Below are 23,132 nucleotides of genomic sequence, written 5' to 3'. Positions count from 1 at the left end.
TTTCGTTAGCCTCCAGGTTTCTGCCCCGTACGTGAGTACTGGTAAGACACAGCTGTTATAAACTTTTCTCTTGAGGGATAATGGCAACCTGCTGTTCATGATCTGAGAATGCCTGCCATACGCACCCCAGCCCATTCTTATTCTTGTGATTATTTCAGCCTCATGATCCGTATCCGCAGTCACTACCTGACCTAAGTAGATGTATTCTCTTACCACTTCCAGGTCCTCACTACCTATCGTAAACTGCTGTTCTCTTCCGAGACTGTTAAACATTACTTTAGTTTTCTGAAGATTAATTTTTAGACCCACCCTTCGGCTTTGCCTCTCCAGGTCAGTGAGCATGCGTTGCAGTTGGTCCCCTGAGTTACTAAGCAAGGCAATATCATCAGCGAATCTCAAGTTACTAAGGTATTCTCCATTAACTCTTATCCCCAATTCTCCCCAGTCCATGTCTCTGAATACCTCCTGTAAACAAGCGGAGATATCGCGTTGGAGATATCGTATCTCCCTGCCTGACGCCTTTCTTTATTGGGATTTTGTTGCTTTCTTTACAGCGCAGATAAATGTGTATTCACGTACGCGTGGACAAAAATGTGGCGAGTGGCTGAGTGGTCGCTCGCCTGCTGTTTGATTCATGACGCAGCAAGGAAACTCGCGGTGCCCGCCTACATTATTCGACGTTTGACTTCACAGTAAGGCCCGCAAGGCTGCTTAAGTAAACCAGTCGCGCTTGCGCAGTGCGGACGCAGCGCTCACTGTCGTCCGTTTCAAAGTTCGGCGATGCGTGACATTTTGTTCCAGGCGTGGTGGCAGTAATGCTGTGCTGTTTTTACAGGAGGTGTTAGCCTGGTAATATGACTATGTAGCGCTGGCGGTAGACCTGCTTGTTAAAAGGTGCGCACGACGAACGGTCGTAAACGTGCGCGCGCGTTGCGCAAATGAGGCGGATGAAGGACGCACACAGCCTCATACCACACCTTCCAGTGTCTGGCACAGTTTTTGCAGTTATCGACGGAGCGCACCTTCAATCTGTTGTTTCACAATTTAGGTGAATCTGACCATATTACCACACGATCCCCGGCGTCTCGGCGGAACGTTAGTGGAGCAGCCGGCAATGCCTGGTGCCTGCTTGCTCCCGATTCAGAAGACGACGCTGAATGGTGGTGAGCCCTGGTGAATTGTGCGCGAACTGCTCGCTGTGAAAGGTATATATATATATATATATATATATATATATATATATATATATATATATATATATATATATATATATATATATATATATATATATATATATATATATATATATACGCTCCTCGCAACAGTCATTGCATGTGACGGCGCTTGACTGGACCGCCCTGAGCTAAACAAAAATTGACACACTGCCGTGTGTTGCCATTCTGAGTGTAGTGCCATTTTCGTAGTACACCTAGCTAGCCGACGCAGTGAGCATATTATAGTGGGACATTCAAACAATCCTAGTGTATTTTAGTCATCGATGGTGTCTCGTTGGCCTGACACGCTGGAATTCTGAATACACCTTAGTGTAACCTGGTGGGAAGCCGCAAAGTTTACCGAATAGTGCGAGGTTCCGTGTGGCGCGTGACATTACAATATGACAGGAAACTAGGATCTGCTTTGATTGCTTTGTTCATGCATTTAGGCTGCGATTCTAGCGACATTTGGGCATTCTGCGACTGCAAACGAAAAACAGAAGCCCCAGTTTCTCCCCAAAAGGCTCGACAGTGATAGCAAATTATTAGACAGCTGCACGAAGCAGGGCTCGAAGTTTTATCATCCATATGAATTGCAGTGAATTTTCGCTTACTAATGAAATTAGCAGGCATGCTACCACGCACGTCCGGCCAAACATGAGCATATTTCGCTCGATGACCGCTAACTCTCACTGTCACAACGCTGACGTGACGAATAGCGGCAGCAGCGGCGAGTTAATTCCCCTTCGTGCTGCCTCTCGCTTCAAAGCGAACTATTGGCGCACGAGAACACAGCGTAGACAAATCCATCAGCCATCTCGGGTCGACCATGCATTGCACCCGCCACAAATCACCTCTAAGTTAGGGCGTGCGCGGCCGCGCCTAGCAGCGCCATGTACAGCCGCGGACTGAGATGAGGAGATGCAAGCTAACCTAAGCTAACCTAACCCTCCCTTTTCCCCCCTCCTGCTCATCTACCAGCTCCCCAGTCCCCTCTTTCGTGAGAGAGAACGCCGCGCATCAAGCAGCCATCACTCTCAGTTCACCCTAACGCGCTTTCCGTCGTACCTCGCACCTCGAACACAAGATTGCGCCATAGTCGTTGTGTGGGAACTCCTTTGTCTTCGCTTGCCCCGGAAGCAGGCTTGCGGTCGACCGTCCAGCCAGCGACCATCAAGATCCCATATGAAGGCTTGATGAGCGAATATGGTCACAGTACGAGGGCTATATAGTCGCTAACCTTCTTCGTTCTTTTATAGCTTGATCATTTGATTGTATCGTTGTTCAAGGCGCCCCTTCTGAGTTCTAGCTGTGCATCAAATTAATGAAGACGCGTCGTAAAATTTCCTTGCAACTAGGCGTCGAGTGACTGCTGTGCTGGAAAAGTAGTACAACGACGAAAACGCAATTTCGGAATTTTCTTGCGGCACCTGCCTACTTCGAACGGCATTTTTGTTCCTTCACAACGCACAGTACACGCTATCAAGCTTCTTGTAGATGGAATTTGCCAACATTTGCGACCTCAGCGCAAGTAAAACGAACATAAATGCAGCGGCTCCAAGAAATTAGTAGCCCGGGCACTTGGTTCTGCCCTCGCTTATATCGCTTTGGATACGGGATAGGTTCGCGTTTATAAGACTTGTATGATCGCAGCGCCATATCGCAAGCGCGAACGGTTTGTAAGAATATAGCTTATATAGGCTTCCACAGAATGCGAAAGCGCTCGCGCAATACATTCGATGAAACATTTCCGCTCCTTGGTCACAGTCACTCTTGCATCCGGATTCAACAGCTCACTAATTTTGCCAGCTTTTGTTAAATAGTACACAGCAGGATATAGGTTCGAAAACCTTTAAATTCCATTCGCAGTAATTAAGAATATTTCATTGGAAAACTTTTGAAGTTATTATGTCTTATCCATGCAACGACTACAAAAAAGAAGCCGTGCTTGATTAAAAATACGCCGAAATTTTTCTGCGGTACTTGCTCCGCTCTTTCTCAGCAATCATCGCGACGCACAGGAAAATTTATTTGGCATGCATAGGAACGGGGCACGCATTTTTTAGAGAAATTTTATCGATATTTGAACGAAAATTTGTAACACTGAAAGAGCCTTTACATTTTCGAACGCTGCTACGACATACGCACCCCACACGTCTTGCCGAAGCTCTTTATCCATTTTACAAAAATTGAGCGAAGCAAAAGGGTAATACCGCAAGGTTAAAGCACAATCCATCATTACGCTAAACCATTAAGGCCCAAGAAAAATCTACCAGTCACATTTTGCTGATTTTTCGTGTCGGACGATCTTTTCACACTGTAAATACATTGTGAGTTTTGTGAGTGGCGCTTTATTCTTTGAAGTGCTACGATAGTGTACTTTATAAAGTACGCTGGGGCTTTATGAGAGCAAAACCTAATGTAGGTCACGAAATGTATGTGCTATATCTTGGAGCTTTTAAAAACAAAAAGGTCTGCAGAGCTGACTCAAAGGAAATTTTGCCCAAGCTCGTAGCAAAATTAGCATTTTAGTGGGGAAATATTCTGTGTTATGGAGGTGTTTTTACTTATCAAGCGTGTAACATGACTTCATCAAGTAACAAGGAAGGGCGTTGCGGTTGCTTTCAGAGCCGTGCGCAATGAAAATCTATTGTTGGCGCAGATATAGACGCGATAATTGGCGATGAATACAGTCATTCAAAATTAAAACATTCAGCATTTTGTTCAGTGGTAATTAAAACATTCAAGACATAGTGACGTCACCTCCAATGACAGTCGGTTCTTGCATTACAATCCTGTTATATGATTGTGACGTGTCGATTTCGTTAAAATTTTGTCATTTCAGAAGGTTGGGTGTACGTCTGGTCCACCAATATGGTTTGCCCAACTTTTATTGCATGACTCATCGCGATTGGCACAGAAATGCAAATAGCCTTCGTTGTTTTCTGTTCCCTCCCACTCATTTTCCAATTTGTAATAAAGAATGCATGAATCATGTTTGTCTTTAAATATTCTTCATATGTTACCTAAATGGTATCTATTTATCTACATTTGGCCTAACAGCGCTCACTGTCTTGATTACTAAGACAAGAGCATCGTCATCTTTGTCGGTAGCAAGAAAAGAACCAGGAGGAATAATAGCAATGGTAATGTAATTCTAAATACATTTCTTTACTGCAACAGGCTCTGAAGTTCTTGTAGATAGCAAAAAATATTTTGACGAAATACAGGTAAAAAAATACAGCATGTGTGCTTTGAGATATAAAGCACACCCCTCCAGCATACACATAAACCCAGCGAACTTTACAATGTACACCTGCATTCATTTTGTTGCGACGGTATAAATAGTATCTATTTATATGGAATGTTATGCGTTCATTCTTAACGCTCTTATTTTCCAACAGTTACTCAACAACTTCTGGAAGCGTATGCTATGCTTGACAAAAAATAAAGAAGCTAGCTGCATGTAGAGCAGCACTTGCTATGTTCAGCACTTTTCCAAGTTTCACGATGAAAAGATCAAACACATCATGCTGCTGTCAAAAAACTACAGTTCGGTCGTCTTTGCAGGACCTTTCTTAGCGATATGTCGTACCAAGGAACAGTGTGTGTTTTGTCCTTAATATATGTGCAAATGAAAATCGTACTCTACTTTTCAAAGTACGCTGGGCGCTAATGTGTAAAGTGAATGCTCATAAACTCGCTCCATCTGAAGAATTTCACAGTCAGCTATGCGTTGAGAACAAACTTCTGATACTTACACAACGTTTTCGGTGAACACCTTAAGAGGGGTAGTTTCGGCGCCTGGCCATAGGTAGAAGCTCGCCACGATAAAACCGCGATCGGGTTTCGTCTGCGATGGATTGTTTGTCTTGAGAGCCTGCTGCAGATTTCTGAATTCCTGAGAACAAAAAAAAATAATTTAGGCAGGTACAACACATCTGATTGCTATATAAGTGCAGCGAAGCCTTCTTCAGCCGGTTAATTTAAGTGCTACAAAAGCTAAATGCGGTGGAAACAATCATATTTATCGTCGTCATGTACAGCGTGCAATCTCGCGCATTCTATATATGTTTATAAACCACACAGGCCCTAACATAAATGTCATGCAATGTTTATGTTTGCGCAGTACACCGCTCACAAGCTACGCCGAAATGTGAACAGCAATCCGTGTGAACGGCCACTGTGAGACATCTATGGAGTGATGTCATGGCGACAAAGGCAACTTTTTATGTTTTCCGAGAGAATCATTGCGAGGGGAATCGTACGCGGAAAGACGTGTACGATGCGAAGGACTTAGGGTTTAGTATTATACCGCACTTTCAGTTTTGCGACTGATACCTAACGAAGGCAGTTGCACGCGCCAGTGACGCATGCTGCGGTTCGACAGAACAACAGCTGCCACGGTCACCGAAGTCTAGTAAGATACGCAGATGAACCTTCTCTTTAAAATGAACCCAGCTGATTTTCTCTATCAAGTCATCTTCGCTCTACCATCTTCACGCGACACTGTCGGTTTTGGATGCTCTATTGTACTCAAGCTCATTGCCTCATGAATACAACCTCGTAGCATAATTTATTTCGCGGTGCCTTTCATGGTAACAAAGTAACAAGTGCCGTGTGGAAAATGCGCTAGACAAAGAAAATAAAGGGGCCAGTATTTTGTTTGCCCATTTTCCGTTTTGAACTGTTTGTTTCTCACCCAGAGTCACTGACTAACTCGAACCGACACTTTCACTAACGACGAGCTGCAGCTTGTATCTGCTGTATTTTTTCGCTTCCAGTGGGGTTCTTTTATATCCTCAATCAATCAATCAATCAATGAAGTTATTTTTATGCAATATAAGTTAGCACTAGTTTGTAAAAGTTGGGTTACTCTTTCTCATTGTCGTCCATTGATTCGTTAAGCACGTCATCACCATTAGAATATGTCAAATCTCCGGCTCAACGCGGCAGGTCGTCGACATTAACCACCCGAAATACGCATTCACACCCTGGTAAAATTGTGTCTCCGAATGTTTCTTTTTTTTTAATTGAGCCGTCCAATGTTTATCCTTGTTCTGCTTTTGGCGATGTTGGCTTCCAAAACGCGTTGCAAGTAGCTCACTTAGACGCGTTATCGCCTTCGTCTGTGTTCTTCGTTGGAAATAAGGTGAATGCTCAGTCATATAACAGGTACAATGTATCACACTACCTGATCTCCAAATTTCTCATCACAACTACTGTGTTTAGCGATAAAACTCATTAGAGGGTTCTTATATGTAAATTATTCAACAAGATCTATGCTATTTTTGCCACCACGTGATTCGGGCTCAAATTCTTTACACATTAGTGCGTTCAGTGGTACCAAAAATGCCGTTCTCCCACTGTCTGTGTCAGAGAAAAGTTGGTCCTCCTGTGCGTCTCTGTCCACTGGTATAGCTCCTCGCGTTCTGGCGCTCTTTAGCAACGCTTGGCCCTTGCGCAACACAGAACCAAATTCATCATTCAGTTCCTCGAGTTTAACAACGCTGTGAGTCGTACGTGTTTGCCCAAGGAAAAAAACGAATTACCATTCACTTTACTGCTCCAGAGTTGCTACATGCAATGTAATTGATGGAAAACACGGGCTAAGGGCGAGACGGAAATTCAAGACGATGAGCAATATGAGAACTAGGTGAACGCCGGACCCCGGCTCCGGCTTTCACCTTGTTCTCATTTTTCGTACAATGTAAGGCATTCGGGTTTCTGCTAAAGTATACCATGAGATGACAAAACATTGTTCTCGTCTTTGCATTCAGTCTGCCACCCTCCCTCGTGTCATGTTTCCGTGGCAACCAACGTAGTGTGTGAAATACCAGAAATGTGAAGGATACCGGGGTGAGGCCGACAAGTACTGGATGATCTTCACAAATGGATTAACCTAAAACCGCACTCCTATAGTACCGCGGAAAATAATTCCGCTTGCCCCCAAGCTTATCCTCTGTAAGCCCACGTGTATATTGTCACAGTCGGTAATGCGGAAAGACGACGACGCTGATGGTGGTCTTGGAGACGACGAAGAAGTGTTTTAGCAAGATCGATGCTCTACGCTTGTTGGCTCAGCCATTAAAAGCTACCTGTAAATAGACGAACGCTTCTTCCTTCCCGTAACATCATTGGTGGACGTGCGGGGTAATCGAGCAAGACGGAGCTCCGCAGCGGACGTAACCTGGCCGCCATGTCTTCTGAAGGAGACAATTCAACCGCGGCCCCGTCGTCGCCCCCGACAGTCATCCTGGCCCAGCCTCGCGACCCTGGCATGTTTTCCGGGATTGACAACGTTGACGTCGATGACTGGTTACAGAATTATGAACGGGTCAGCGCATACAACAGGTGGGATAACACGCTTATGCTGGCTAATGTAATAGTCTACCTCAAGAAAACAGCACGGGTCTGGTTCGAAACACATGAAGAAGAGATTACGAGGTGGGACCAGTGCAAACAGAAGCTTAGGGATTTGTTCGGCAAACCCGTCGGCCGCCAACGTGCTGCAAAGAAGGACCTTGGGACCCGTGTACAGACGTCCACTGAATCGTACGTGGCCTATATCCAGGACGTCCTCGCTCTTTGCCGCAAAGTAGATAACAATATGGCAGAGGCAGACAAGGTCAGCCACGTCTTAAAGGGCATCGCGGATGACGCGTTTAACCTGCTTGTTTATAAGAACATCACAACGGTCAATGAGATCATTAACGAATGTCGCCGCTTTGAAGACGCGAAGAGTCGCCGCATAGTCCAACAGTTTACGCGCCTACCTAATACCGCAGCTTCGTCGACGTGCGAAGACATTTGTCCACCGCGTGAGCCCACCTCCTCCGAGAACGTCGTCCGTATCGTTCGGCGAGAAATCGAAGCAGCGTCTCCTGCCACGCCTGTGATGCAGTGCTTTGACGATTCCCGGCCGCTTGTGTCACTCATTCAGTCGGTCATTCGCCAAGAACTTGCGAATGTAGGTCTTCCATCCATCTGCTCCGCCAGCCGTCCTGACTTTGCTTCGTCTGCTGCCTCTGCCCCTGTTCACCGGAGCCAATACGGTCCGTATCCGAGCTATCGCAACCCGGCCGAATGGCGCACCCATGACGATAGACCGATCTGTTTTTACTGTGGACGTGTGGGCCACATCTCTCGCCACTGTCGAAGTTCCTGGCCAGCCCACTCACGACCAAGCTTTCCCGCCTACCGCCGCTCCCCACTGAATCCTCGCCCGCCATCACTCTCCACCGAGGTTGAAGACGCACCTGACAACGCTCGAGCCACCGCGACCAGCCGATCGCCATCACCACGTAGTCGCCGCTCCCGTTCGCCCCAGCTGCGTCGCTCTCCATCCCCAGCTTACCGTCGCCGCTCTCCGACGGGAAACTAACTGGGGCAGCTCCTGGAGGTGACGCTGCTCTAGAACACCGGCCTGAAATTCCTCTGCTGACCCTGCCTACTAATCGGAACCTTCTGGACGTGGACGTGGATGGTTTGCCCGTTACAGCACTCATCGACACTGGAGCCCAAATTTCCATCATGAGTGCGGAGCTTCGAACGCGCTTGAAAAAGGTACTTACCCCTGCTCCGACTCGACTGCTCCAGGTCGCCGATGGTGGAACTCCGGCTGTGCTTGGAATGTGTACTGCTCGTGTCAGTGTCGCCGGTCGCCACACGTCCGTTTTGTTTAGTGTGCTTGAACGTTGCCCTCACAATGTGATCCTCGGACTCGACTTTTTGTCCGCCCATTCTGCTCTGATTGACTGTTCCGCCGGTGTCGTACAACTTGACTTACCCCTACCTGTTCCCATTGACCTTCCTGCTCAAGCTCCAGCTCAGCTTTGTTCCGCGGATTTTATACGCCTGCCATCTCTTGCAGCAACCTTCATCCCTGTTTTAGCCAGCCCACCTGTACCTGATGGAGACTATGTCCTCACTCCCGCGACGTCAGTCCTGCTTTCTCACAATGTCTCCTTCCCACACACCATCGTTTCTGTTGCGGACAATCAGACATGTCTTCCGATCCTAAATTTCGGACAGTGCCCGCAAGTAGTTCCTCGAGGCATGTCTCTTGCCACGTTGTCACCAACGCACGAGTGCCACATTTCTGCTCTATCTGTTGCGCCGTCTTCGACCACTGCTCATTCTGCGCCTTCTGCATCAGCCCCGACCGAGGACTTTACAAAGATGATTGCACCGGACCTCTCCACCCAACAAGCCGCACAGCTCCGTGGCCTCCTCGAGTCCTACTCCGACATTTTCGATCTGAACGATCGCCCTTTGCGTCAAACTACGGTCGTGACGCATCGGATAAATACCGGCGATGCAGCACCTGTTCGCAGACGCCCATACCGGGTGTCGCCCTCTGAACGACAAGTTATCCAGAGCGAGGTTGACAAGATGCTTGCCAAAGGGATTATTGAACACTCTTCCAGTCCGTGGGCGTCCCCTGTTGTTCTCGTCAAAAAGAAGGATAACAGCTGGCGATTCTGCGTTGACTATCGTCATCTAAGCACGATCACCAAGAAAGACGTGTATCCACTTCCCCGCATTGACGATGCTCTGGATTGTCTCCACGGTGCCACTTATTTTTCATCTATAGACCTTCGCTCTGGATATTGGCAAATTGCCGTGGATGACATGGACCGTGAAAAGACCGCATTCGTCACACCAGACGGCCTATATCAGTTCCGAGTAATGCCATTTGGCTTGTGCAATGCCCCGGCGACCTTTGAACGGATGATGGACATGCTCTTGCGTGGTTTGAAATGGTCCATCTGTTTGTGCTACTTGGATGACGTCATCGTCTTCTCTTCAACTTTTGCGACACATCTTGAAAGACTTTCATCTGTTCTTTCTGTTTTTCGCACCGCTGGCTTACAGCTCAACTCGTCCAAGTGCCACTTCGGTCACCGCCAAATAACTATGCTCGGACACCTTGTCGATTCGTCAGGCATTCGCCCCGACCCCGCTAAAGTTCATGCTGTGCAGAATTTCCCTGTACCAACTTGTGCCAAAGATGTTCGCAGCTTTATGGGCCTTTGCTCTTACTTCCGCAGGTTTGTGGAAAATTTCGCCCTTGTTGCCCGTCCCCTGACTGACCTCCTGAGGAAAGACGTTCCTTTCTATTGGGGCTCTGAACAAGCGTCTGCTTTCTCGCAGCTCATCACGCTGCTTACTACACCTCCTGTTCTCGCCCATTTTGACCCCTCCGCTCCGACAGAAATCCGCACTGACGCCAGTGGCTACGGAATCGGTGCAGTTTTAGCTCAACGCCAATGTGGGCACGACCGCGTTATCGCCTACGCCAGTCGCCTCCTCTCTCCCGCCGAGCGCAATTACTCGATTACTGAGCGCGAGTGCCTCGCCCTCATTTGGGCGGTGGGCAAGTTCCGACCCTACATATATGGACGACCATTTACAGTTACAACCGACCACCACGCCCTTTGTTGGCTTTCCTCCCTCAAGGATCCCACCGGCCGCCTCGGTCGCTGGGCCCTACGGCTGCAAGAATACACCTACACTGTGGTCTACAAGTCGGGTCGTCTACATCAGGACGCCGACTGCCTGTCTCGTCATCCCGTCGATGTACCGGACGGTTTAGTGGATGTCGCACCGATCTGCGTTCTTTCCCTCTCAGCCTTGCAAGACATTGGCGCTGAACAACGACGCGACGAGTCGTTACGCCCCATTATCGAACGCCTGCTCTCTGCTCCGTCTGACCCATCCCTTCACATGTTCGTACTACAAAATGGCATCCTGTATCGCCGCAACATGCACCCCGATGGGCCCGAGCTCCTAACCGTCATTCCGTATTATCTGCAAATGATTGTACTGCAGCAACTGCACGACGTTCCCACCGCTGGACACCTTGGCGTCACGCGGACCTATGACCGAATTCGGCGACGGTTTTTCTGGCCGCGTCTCAACCGCTCCGTCCGGCGCTATGTTGCCGCGTGTGAGTCGTGTCAACGCCGAAAAAGACCAGCTGTGCCTCCTGCCGGACTGCTGCAGCCTTTGGATATACCGGCCGACCCTTTTTTTCGCGTTGGCCTTGATCTCCTTGGACCATTCCCTATATCCGAGGACGGAAATAGGTGGATTGCCGTCGCTACGGACTATACAACTCGCTATGCCATTACTAGAGCCCTACCGACCAGCTGCGCCACAGACGTCGCTGATTTCTTGCTTCACGACGTTATCTTGCACCACGGTGCACCTCGTCAACTTCTCACCGATCGTGGCAGATACTTTCTTACCAAAGTCATAGACGACCTACTTCGATCATGTGCTACTAAACATAAACTTACTACCGCTTACCATCCTCAAACTAACGGTCTTACCGAACGCCTGAACCGCACATTAACGGACATGCTCGCAATGTATGTTTCCTCCGATCACCGCGACTGGGACATTGCTCTACCATTTGTCACGTTCGCCTACAATTCCTCGCGCCACGACACAGCTGGCTATTCACCCTTCTATCTCCTCTTCGGCCGTGAGCCGACTTTGCCTTTCGAGACACTCCTCTCGACCACGCTCGACTCGCCGACAGAGTACACTCGGGATGTAATAGCCACAGCGACCCAAGCACGCCAGATTGCCCGCATTCGTCTGTCTGCTTCCCAGACACGCCAGAAGTACCGTTACGACAAGCGCCATCACGACGTGAACTACGAACCAGGCGCTCTTGTGCTAGTATGGTATCCAGCTCGGCATGTTGGTCTTTCCGAGAAATTACTCTCGCGATACTATGGCCCTTACCGCATCCTTCGCCAGGTGACCCCTGTCACATATGAAGTGTCTCCACTGAATGCCACGGTGCCTTCACCCCTCTCTGACATCATCCACGACAGCCGTCTCAAATCTTACCTTTCTTCGACCGATGAGCCGCACCAATCAGGTGCTTTTTCCGACGGGGGTGATGTCACAGTCGGTAATGTGGAAAGAAGACGACGCTGATGGTGGTCTTGGAGACGACGAAGAAGTGTTTTAGCAAGATCGATGCTCTACGCTTGTTGGCTCAGCCATTAAAAGCTACCTGTAAATAGACGAACGCTTCTTCCTTCCCGTAACAATATCTTTAGAACGAGTCTTCCACAGGAATGAACTTGTTGCGTCTTTTCATGTGGGGTTTTTTAAAGGGACCGCGGCCATTTCTTTTTATTTTCCATGCGGAACCAATTCCTGCAAGCTAAAACTTTCCGCGACTATGTTATTAGCCATCAGTTTACTTCTTTCATGGAGGGGTGACGACGATGATCCGCGCGTATCATGTGAAAAAGAAAAATGCCGTAAAATGACATGAACAAGTCACTCCTAAATTTAATGGCGATCTTAATTGTTAGCCTGTTGTCGGCTTTGTTGTATGCCTTCTTTTTTTTAATCACGAATCCTCACCAAATCGACCGATTTAACCGTCGGCCTGAACAACTTCACGTAGCAGGCTCACCAGGCACGTACACCGGGGGCGGGGGGGGGGGGGCCGAGGGCCCCCCTCCCCCCGAAATTAAGCGGCATAGCGCCCGCCCCCTTTCCGCTCCCAAAGTACCACTCCTCACACACATTCCTAAAGAATCGCTAATCAATCTACTCGGCGATCAACATATTGCTGCCTTTTACAGCGAAAACAGTTTATGACTAACTTCCGTAGTTTTTTTCGACGTCCATTAACAGAAAAAATATCATGTGGGCCGATCCTGATGATAGTGCAAAAAGCGTTCAAGATCAATAGCACATACCCCCGTGGACTGGGAAACCTCTAATGTGCCCGTCGGAATCTTTGGGATGTACTCACGTATGGGGAGCGCTTAACGCCTGCTTCACCTCCGCCGAGGGTGGACACGGTATTGCACTATCTTCGGGATTGGCCTACGTATGGGGAATTCTTAGTGACTCCTTCAACTCCACCGCTGGTCGGCCCGATATTGCACTATATACCTTCGGGATCGGCCCACGTATGCGGGGTGCTTAACGCCAAATTCACCTCCGCCGAGGGTCAGCCGGTGTTGCACTATCTTTGGGAGCAGCCCACGTATGGGGGGGTGCTTAACGCCTGCTTCACCTCTGCCGAGGGTGGACCCGGTATTGCACTATCTTCGGGATTGGCCTACGTATGGGGAATTCTTAGTGACTCCTTCAACTTCACCGCTGGTCGGCCCGATATTGCACTATATACCTTCGGGATCGGCCCACGTATGCGGGGTGCTTAACGCCAGGTTCACCTCCGCCGAGGGTCAGCCGGTGTTGCACTATCTTTGGGAGCAGCCCACGTATGGGGGGTGCTTAACGCCTGCTTCACCTCCGCCGCGGGTCGGCCCGATATTGCACTACTTTCGGTATCGGCCCACGTATGCGGGGTGCTTAACGCCAGATTCACCTCCGCCGAGGGTCAGCCGGTGTTGCACTATCTTCGGTATCGGCCTACGTATGAGCAGTTTTTAATACCTGCTTCACCTTCAGCGCGGGTGGGCCCGCCATTGCATTACCTTCGATATGTACCCACGTCTGTTGAGCGCTTAACGCCTGCTTCACCTCCGCCGTGGGTCGGCCCGATATTGCTCCATCTTCAGGCCGACCAGCAGCGGAGGTGAAACACATTGCTTTCATTGCTTTTCGCTTGAGGGCTTTGACTGTCCTCAGCTTTCGCTGCCATTCCAACTTCACAGAGTGGAATGGTTGTCAATTTTTTACTGCTTTTGGATGGCGGTAGTTATCGGCATCTCCTGGGGTGTGGAGGCCAGTTTTCTCATCGATTCGGTGCCTGCGTGATTAACTCAAGGTGAATTCAGTTGTCACCATCTATTGCAGCAGGCACGGTGTAGTTTATTGTTTTAATTACAATATTGTATTTATAATGCCCAACGGAATTTTTATGTCACCATCAATTTAACGATCGCGCGCATCCTTGTTGCTTCGTTAGTTCAACCTTCTTTGTTTAGACTGACCCAGGGGCCAGGAGCCAGGAAAGAGATTCGGTTCATAGTCGGCTGGTCTGTACGCTCGTGGGACGAGTTGTGGCCGGAGAAAACGCCAGTTGCGTTTAACTTTTCCTTTTGCTTCATTATTTTCTCGAGTGACAGCTCGCCGCGACGCTGGCAGGTCCTCGGAACCATATATCCGCGATATGGTTGTCACCCGCTACCTCGTCTTGTTTTCCCTTATAGTACAGCATTTCTCGTGCAAGATTGGCAACTCGAAACAAGAGTCGTAAGGAGATGAGAAATTAAGCGATCTAGTAAAGGAGAAAGCCAAGGCAACAGCCAAACAGAGAGGAAAAGCGGAAATTGTTTGTGATGTGACGAAGAAGATCAGCAAGCTGAAAAGCCACGTTGCCATCGCGTGGCTCGTACCCAGTTCGTTCGCTGGCTGCGCCCTACCTGCTGTTGCCGCGTTGGTCGCTGCTTCTCTACAACCCGAATAAACCCCCTTTATAATTGGGGGAGGTGCTGGGTACGAGTCATTTATATTTATGGATCAACATATGTTTAGTTAAGACGTAAGTAGAGAAAACGCCGCCGGAAGGGGAGAATAATTCCGCATGTATTGAATGACGCTTCTACCGTTATCAATTGAGCCGCCTGACGTAGCCACTTCCCTGCTGTGCTAATGGGGAAAGGTGGGGGGGGGGGGGGTTCTAACCTTCCGCGGTGGGCGCAGTACGTCTAGAACCACAGCGTCCTGCACTCTACGCGGTTGTACGGGACTGGTTACCACGCATCGTTACGCAACTTCCCAAGTAACAACACGAGCCGGTTTTGCTACTTGGGAGAGCAGTACACGAGGGATCTAAAAGAACTGTGATTGTGCCCCAAATATACATTTCTCTATAATTCTTCCAGAGCTAATTCAAAAAACATTACTAGAAACCCTAATTTTGCACTTTCGCTTGTTAACTTATTCTTGACAAGGTTCTTCCTGCGCATCTTTCATGCGAGAGTACATTTGATGTGATTCTTTGTTTGCCAATTAAGTAAGGAAGAGGTGTATCTGACAGGCGAACCTGTGAGATGCACGTTATTTCAATTCTCTTTTGCGGCTTCACGCTTCTTTATGGTAAATGGTGGGCATTATTCACATTTGTACTAGTAAAAGTACCCTCCTCCTCATTTGCATAGAAATGTTTCCTTGGGTTGGCCCTCCCCCCCCCCCCCCACCCCCCACCGGAAAAAAATCCTCCGTACGTACGTGCCTGATGCTCACCCTCAGTAAATTGAACGCTGCTTCCACGATCGTTTTTTCTTGGCCAGTTTCATTTTTCATGACGCCGATGTCGAAAACCGCATAATGGTAGATCTTCTTTTTCGTCCAGTAAAGCTCCACCTTGTTTTTGCCAGCGAGGCTGGTGATATCTGCCATGACTTTCGAGTGGCTCCTGCAGCGAGGCAGCGATGCGAAGCAAGTTCGGGCTATCAGCATTATTATTACATTCCGAAGCTATAAAAGAGCACAGAAAAAGTAGCTGTGAATGTTAGCACGCATTGATTATAGAACCCCCCTTGAGTTAACAAATATCCTAACACACAGCGTTAACAAATGTGAGCACACGGCGCAAGCTTTGCAGAAGAAAAAAAAAAGACGTGCCTGGGGCGGGACCCTTGCGCCGCGCAGAGACCATTCGTCATAAATACAAAATTGATTGCGGATATTCTTTTTTTTTTCATAAACTATACGTAATATACTGAAATATTAGTGATAAATAGGTGTGTTAGATGTTGTCGATAAAAGGGCTTCCTCACGCAACAAATGCCAATTATTAGCAGCACCCAGTGTTAAAGAGAAGAGCGTCAAATTGCTAATCTGCGCAACTCTGAGCTTTTGCACAATTCTCCGTCCTGTTGGCTCATATGGTTGTGAATAAAATAAAAGGGCCCCTGGGTTGCCCTTGGTATGGTTATCGCCGTACTAAAGCGACACGTCACATACTTTTTGGACAGCAGAGGGTTACGTTAAGATTAGGCGCTATGTTTGATGTTCTTTATTTTTTTATTTTTTTATTGTCGTCAGTAGTCAGAGCATTCCAAAGAAAGTGCGTTTCCATATAATGGCACGGCGACTCGATGGCCTCACGTTCGCAGATGTCAAGATAGAAAAAATACGTTGATAAATGATCTCAGATTTTTTTTTCTATTTTTGTCCTTGTCGGTTGATCGCTACGGCCACGCCGTGTGAGAGAATACGTATGCACATGCATTCAGATTCCTGCCAAATTCTACGAGTAGATGGAAGACACCTTTTACTGCCCGTAAATTAAATGTTCCGCTCCTGACTAAGCAAAGTACCGCCCCGCACAGACACGAAATCAGGTGCAAAATTGTGCCGCGCGTGGCAGCCAACGTGGAGTAAGTTTTAATTGCAGCCAATGAGACAAACTTTCGGCTGTTACGAGCTTCCTGAAGAAGTCTTCAACATTTTGTGTTCCCAGTAGCTGAGTAATCAGTATTAATTCCTAACAAACTCTTTATCAATACCTTAACTGCCACAATGTCAATACGGGATGTGTATCCGACAATAGAAAACACTAGCTTCAGTTTTTTGCGATGTGTAAACGTATGTACACCTTTTCTTATGTTTTAATGCGTGAAAGAAAGCCAGCAAAATTTCTAAAAAGCTGCCACGTCCTTTTCTACTAATGCGGAAAGAATAGTTACGCTGGAAATTGTGTGTAGCAAGCAATTGAAAGTTGCGTTTTCAAATGTGATCTGCAAACCTTGCATTCACAGTGAGCACATATCGTTATGAATGAAAGAATTGTTAATTATTCCCTCACGATTACTCAAAGGGAATGCAAAATAAACTAGACACTCCTTTAGGAGATCGCATGCGCCCTTAATGCTTTGCTTTCTTGTTTTTTTTTTTCATGCTCCTTGTTAGCTGTAATACCCAGCAGATATATTTTACCGCACAACTCTCCAAACAAAAAGAAAAGCGAGGTGCTCCTAACTACGATCATGTTCACTTTCAGCTTGAACTATGCCCTTCTAACCCTGCCTAGGCTGTGACGTGTTCACAGAATACAGTGAAATGGAAAGAGGCAAAGGACTTGCGCGCTGGGGACGCTGATGACGAAGGACGTCTTCGTCGACGCGGCCGCCCTGTTGATCAAATCCGTGGTGACCGGGTCGCTATCGTCAATGAACGTGTCCCTGCCACGCGCGTAGAAAGGAATGAAGGCATAGTCGCAGGGGCCCACGTCGATCTTCGTGTAGTCCTGCTTGTGGACGCCGAACGTGCAAAATAGCGGCCTCTTGCCCATGGCGTGAGCTGCAGTTAAGCGAAACGGGTCTCTTGTACTGAGAGGCTCAGAGCCGTGTTATTCGCTCGGGAATTTTCACGAGTTAAAGCGACAATCAGTCATTCCTCTCCGCAGTAAACGTTACGGTCTCGAATGTCAAATGCTCCGGCATCAAATACATTTTTTGACGGCACGAAAGTAGGTGCGATAATCACTGACACGGTGACCTCCATGACTATCTACATCTATAGGCCTTCAAGCGCTTTGGAAAATGATACGGCAATAAGATTGAATGTTTTTTTAGCTGTTATAAAAGAAACGTTCGAAAATACATCGCATCATCTTAAAGTGTTGCAAGCAGGCTGTGTGCAAAATTCTTACGTTGTGCAAGGTTCAGTGAGTGTATCCAACTAAACAAAGCACGTGGCATTGAAAGGAGGGAAATAAAAATGTTGGCGCACGACTTTTAGCTCGTGCCTTGCTCGTTTTATCGAAAGCAGCTACAAATCCACTGTTACGTTTCGCCTACGACGCGCGGTTTAGCCGGCGCGATTGCAACAAAGCGGCAGACATTTTGGCCCGTTCGGCGTCGCCGCTACGCTCCCCGCCAAGCGTTTCCAGGCATGTTCCGATGCCACGTGTCTTCATGTGCGTGTGTGAGTGTATGAGCCATTGTGCCCGACCAGAGGCGCTACGAGAGTAGAAGTTACCTTCTCCTCCCAGTCATTGTGCCCGACCAGAGGCGCTACGAGAGCAGAAGTCACCTTCTCCTTCCAGCCATTGTGCCCGACCAGAGGCGCTACGAGAGCAGAAGTTACCTTCTCCTCCCAGTCTTTGTGCCCGACCAGCGGCGCTACGACAGTATGCGTCACCTTAACCCATTGTACAATCACGTGCTCGTCTATTGAGGGGTTCCTTCTTGCCCTCAACTGCGAGAGTATAAAAACAGCTGCCCCCGGACGCCAAAAAGAGGGCTCCGATTTCTTCTGTTGAGTAAAGTGCTCTCCCGTCTCTCTACTTCGGTCAACCTGACCGCCAACTCTTTGCGATGTTAAAATAAACAAGTTGTTTTGTTGTTACCAGTCGACTCATGCTTTGCCGGGACCTTCGGATGCTTCCAGTTGTACCCCAGGCCGCCCGGCCAACGCTACCCTTGGGGCTTGCGACCCAGGTGCAACCACGGGCGTCAGCGCCGAGTTCCCAACAGGTCGTACCATCGGTGCGACCACAACAACCGTTGCCATCGGTGGGATTCAAATAACTGTCTGCCAGCGGTGAGATCGCGACAACGGAGGCCAGCAGCGAAGAGATGCAGTTGACTGTATGCTGAGCAGCTCAACGACGATCCGGGAGCAGTGCAACGAGCCCTGTGTGATGACTGGTTGCCTGCAGCGGAACGACTGCGCTGAACTCTTGACTGCGAGGTTTGGTGAGTGCGGGACTTTCTTCTTCTGAGCTTTGCCAGGCTTTTGTTAGTGTCAGAAACGGAGCTGGTAATTGTGGTTGTCGTTGCTGCCGGGTTAGATTGCGGCAAGACAATATTAGGCAGTAGAGAAAGCAGCATTCAGAGCAGCCATGGATTTGAAGTCGTTGCGCAAACCGAAATTGTTGGAGCTTGCAAGAGAGTTGGGTCTGGATGTCTCGGACAAACTCAGAAAACCAGAACTGCTAAAGGCTATTCTTGAGTTAGAAGCTGAGGATGACGAGCTGTCGGAATGCCTTGAGACCATTGAGGAAAGGGAGACTGCAAAAAGACAGGAGCGCGAACTTAAAGAACAGAAAGAAAAAGAAGAGCGCGAACTTAAAGAACAAAAAGAAAAAGAAGAGCGTGAACGTAAAGAACAGAAAGAAAAAGAAGAGCGTGAACGTAAAGAACAGAAAGAGCGAGAGCAACAAGAGCGTGACCGTCAACACGCTTTGGAAATGAAGCGTCTTGAGGTAGAGATGGAACGCGCTCGTAATGGAAGTCAGGCACACGGTGCAGGAGAACGCGTATTGTTCAAAATGACTGACCTGATGCGGCCGTTTAAGCTTGGAGAGGACATTGGTTTGTTCCTGGTTAACTTTGAGCGAACGTGCAAGAAGCAGGGGTTCTCTCGGGAAACGTGGCCACAGCGCTTGCTCACTTTGTTACCCGGCGAGGCGGCCGACGTAGTCGCTCGCTTGGATAGAGAGGAGGCAGAGGATTTCGACAAAGTGAAATCGAGTCTTCTAAAAAAGTACCGGCTGTCTGCGGAGGCGTTCCGTCGGAAGTTTCGGGAAAGTGAGAAAGGCAAAAGTGAGTCATATACAGAGTTTGCGTATAGGCTTATGTCAAACATGCAGGAGTGGCTCAAAGAAGAGAAAGCGTTTGGTGACCACGATAAAGTTCTGCAGTGCTTCGGGCTAGAACAGTTTTATAGTCGGTAACCGGAGAACGTGCGATACTGGGTCTTGGATAGGCCAGACGTTTGTACGGTGGCTAAAGCCGCTGAGCTAGCCGAGGAGTTTGTGACGCGTCGGGCTCGCGGAGCTAAGGACGGTCAAAAGGGTGAATTTGGCTCGAAGTTTGAGAGGCCGAAGTTCACACCCATGAGAGCAAAGGGGAACACGCGTAGTGCGGATGCGAGTGGAAGCAGTGCGACCGAACCTAAGGAGACGGCGGCAGCCGAAGCCGAACACAGAAAGCGGTTCGAGATGAGGCAAGCGCGCGTTTGTTATACGTGCCAGAAGCAGGGTCACTTTTCGGCGCAGTGTCCGGAAACAACACCAAAAGTTGTGTTTTTTTCAATAGGCAGCACTGACGAGAACATGAAGCTTCTCGAGCCTTACATGCGAGACCTCCTCGTGAACGGGAAAGAGTGCCGAGTGCTTCGCGATTCCGCAGCTACAATGGATGTAGTTCACCCGTCTTATGTAGAACCCCATATGTTCACGGGCGAGTGCGCATGGATCAAGCAAGCCGTGGAAGCTCATAGCGTGTGTCTGCCAGTAGCAAAGGTGCTTATTGAAGGACCTTTCGGAGCGCTTGAGACGGAGGCGGCAGTGTCATCTATGCTGCCCCCCCAGTACCCGTACCTATTTTCAAACAGGTCCGATCACCTCCTGCGCGAGAAGGGGCTTTTGTTTGGTGAGGCTAGCGTTCAGGCCTTAACCAGGTCGAAGGTTCGGGAGCTCGCTGCAAAGGCGGTAGTTGCGGGGCCGACGTTATCGAACAATGAAAAAGGGTCAGAGGTGCAGCAAGCTGACGAACTGAATAAAATTGAGCCTGTAGCGTTGAACGCGCCAGATACTGGAGAGGAAATGCCCGATAGGGGAAAGTTAGAAGAGCTATCTGCTGATTTGCTCATCGCGCCTACGTGAGACGGACTTGATAGGTTGCTAAAAGTCAGCCGGTCGGCTTTGATCGCCGAGCAAAAGAAGGATGGTAGCCTAGAAAACATACGCTGCAATGTCAAGGAAGGTATCGCCAGGAAAAATGCGCCTTTTGTGGAAAGAGGTGGAGTCCTGTACCGGAAGTATCTAGACCGCAGAGGAGTGGAGTTCGATCAGCTGATCGTGCCTCAATGCTATCGTCAGGATCTGTTGCGCTTGACGCACGGGGGTTCGTGGTCCGGACACCTAGGAGTTAAGAAAACTAAGGACCGTCTCTTGCAAGAGTACTATTGGCCAGGGTGTTTTCGGGACGCAGACCATTTCGTGAGGACATGTGACACTTGTCAGCGGGTGGGCAAACCAGGGCACAAATCAAGGGCGCCGTTGAAATTGGTACCTATCATTACGGAGCCTTTTAGACGGCTCGTTATTGATACAGTGGGACCTCTGCCGGTAACAGCCACGGGGTACAGACACATTTTGACTGTGATCTGCCCAGCGACAAAGTTCCCTGAAGCAGTGCCGCTTAAAGAACTCAGCTCAGTTGAGATAGTCAATGCACTACTGTCCATATTTGCGCGAGTTGGTTTTCCTGCGAAAATCCAATCAGATCAGGGCACAGTGTTTACTAGCGCTTTGACGACAACTTTTCTCGAAAGGTGTGGGGTAAAGCTGCTACACAGCTCAGTGTACCACCCACAGTCGAATTCCGTTGAGAAGCTCCACTCCGTCATGAAGCGCGTGTTGAGAGCATTGTGTTTTCAACATCGAACTGACTGGGAGCTGTGTCTGCCTGGGGTGATGTTTGCATTAAGGACCGCGCCGCATGCGGCTACGGGGTTTTCGCCAGCTGAGCTGGTGTACGGTCGCTCGCTTCGGTCTCCGCTTCGCATGCTTCGAGAATCGTGGGAAGGCAGGGGCGACGACCCAGTCGTGGTGGAGTACGTGCTTAAGCTCCTCGAACGCTTAAGAAGGGCACAGGAGTTGTCAGGTGAAGCAATGACAAAGGCCCAGCAGAGGGCCAAGGTTTATTATGATCGGACCGCCAGGGCCCGTCGTTTTGAGGTGGGCGATGAGGTCATGATATTGCGCACATCGCTAAACAACAAACTAGACGTGCAGTGGGAGGGCCCAGCACGAATTGTTCAGAAACTGTCGGACGTTAACTACGTGGTAAGTCTGCCAGGAAAACGGAAAGCACAGCAAGTTTACCACTGTAATCTGCTCAAACCTTATAGACAAAGGGAAGCAGTAGTGTGCATGATGGTAAACGTTCCTGAAGAGCTTCCGGTCGAGCTTCCGGGACTAGGCTCAGTGACGAACAGGGAAGACACCGGTCAAGTCATTAGTGACCTTATCAGTAAAGCACCGCTGTCGCCTGAGCAGAAAACCGAACTACACCAGCTATTACAAGAGTTTCAAGGTCTGTTCTCTGAGAGGCCTGGTAGGACTTCTGTCCTTACTCATGACATAGAACTTACCTCCCCAGAGCCAGTACGATCCAAGGCGTATCGGGTGTCACCCCGCCAGAACGATATTATGGAGGCTGAGGTAAAGAAAATGCTACAGCTCGGTGTTATTGAGGCAGGTGAGAGTGATTATACCTCCCCTTTGATTTTAGTTGAGGTACCGGGCAAGGAACCTCGTCCTTGCGTCGACTACCGCAGGCTTAATTCCATCACTAAGGATCAAATTTATCCGATCCCTAACATCGAGGAGCGCCTTGAGAAAGTTAGTAGCGCTCAGTTTATTTCCACCCTAGATCTTGTCAGGGGTTATTGGCAGGTTCCACTTACAGAAGAGGCTAGTAGGTATGCGGCGTTCATTTCACCAATGGGAACATTCCGTCCTAAAGTATTGAGTTTTGGTTTGAAGAACGCGCCATACTGTTTTTCAAGCCTCATGGATAAAGTGTTGCGGGGACAGCAAGAATTCGCTTTACCGTATCTAGACGACGTAGCGATATTCTCCGCATCCTGGTCTGAGCATATGGCACACTTGCGGGCAGTGGTAACCCGCCTGCGCGAAGCGGGCTTGACAGTCAAGGCTCCCAAGTGCCAGTTAGCTCAGGCCGAGGTTGTGTACCTCGGTCACGTGATTGGTCAGGGTCGTCGCCGCCCCTCTGAAATAAAAGTGGCCGCTGTGCGAGACTTTCCGCAACCGCGCACGAAGACCGATATTCGGTCGTTCTTAGGTGTCGCCGGCTACTATCAGACGTACATCCCCAGGTACTCTGATATCGCGGCTCCCCTGACGGATGCTCTAAGAAAAACAGAGCCTCAAACAGTCGTCTGGGACGAGACAAAGGAAAGAGCTTTTAGCGCCCTAAAAAGTGC

The 23,132-nt window shown here is 48.8% G+C and overlaps 1 protein-coding gene across 1 annotated transcript in view; it reads right to left on the bottom strand.

The window, feature by feature from the left end:
• The window catches only part of LOC142574041 (uncharacterized), a 42,505-nt gene extending 26,937 nt beyond the window's left edge, over positions 1 to 15,568 (bottom strand). The window contains exons 1-2 of the mRNA XM_075683219.1: positions 15,411 to 15,568; positions 4,976 to 5,115 (exon numbers count right to left, since the gene is read on the bottom strand). Of these exons, the coding sequence (XP_075539334.1) occupies positions 4,976 to 5,115; positions 15,411 to 15,566 (296 nt within the window). The 5' untranslated portion in view covers positions 15,567 to 15,568. The remainder of the gene's footprint in view (positions 1 to 4,975; positions 5,116 to 15,410) is intronic.
• Between the last annotated feature and the right edge of the window lie 7,564 nt (positions 15,569 to 23,132).

This window comes from Dermacentor variabilis, chromosome 3, assembly GCF_050947875.1.
Source record: "Dermacentor variabilis isolate Ectoservices chromosome 3, ASM5094787v1, whole genome shotgun sequence".
Lineage (NCBI taxonomy): Eukaryota > Metazoa > Arthropoda > Arachnida > Ixodida > Ixodidae > Dermacentor > Dermacentor variabilis.
This window is presented reverse-complemented; position numbering and strand designations above follow the sequence as displayed.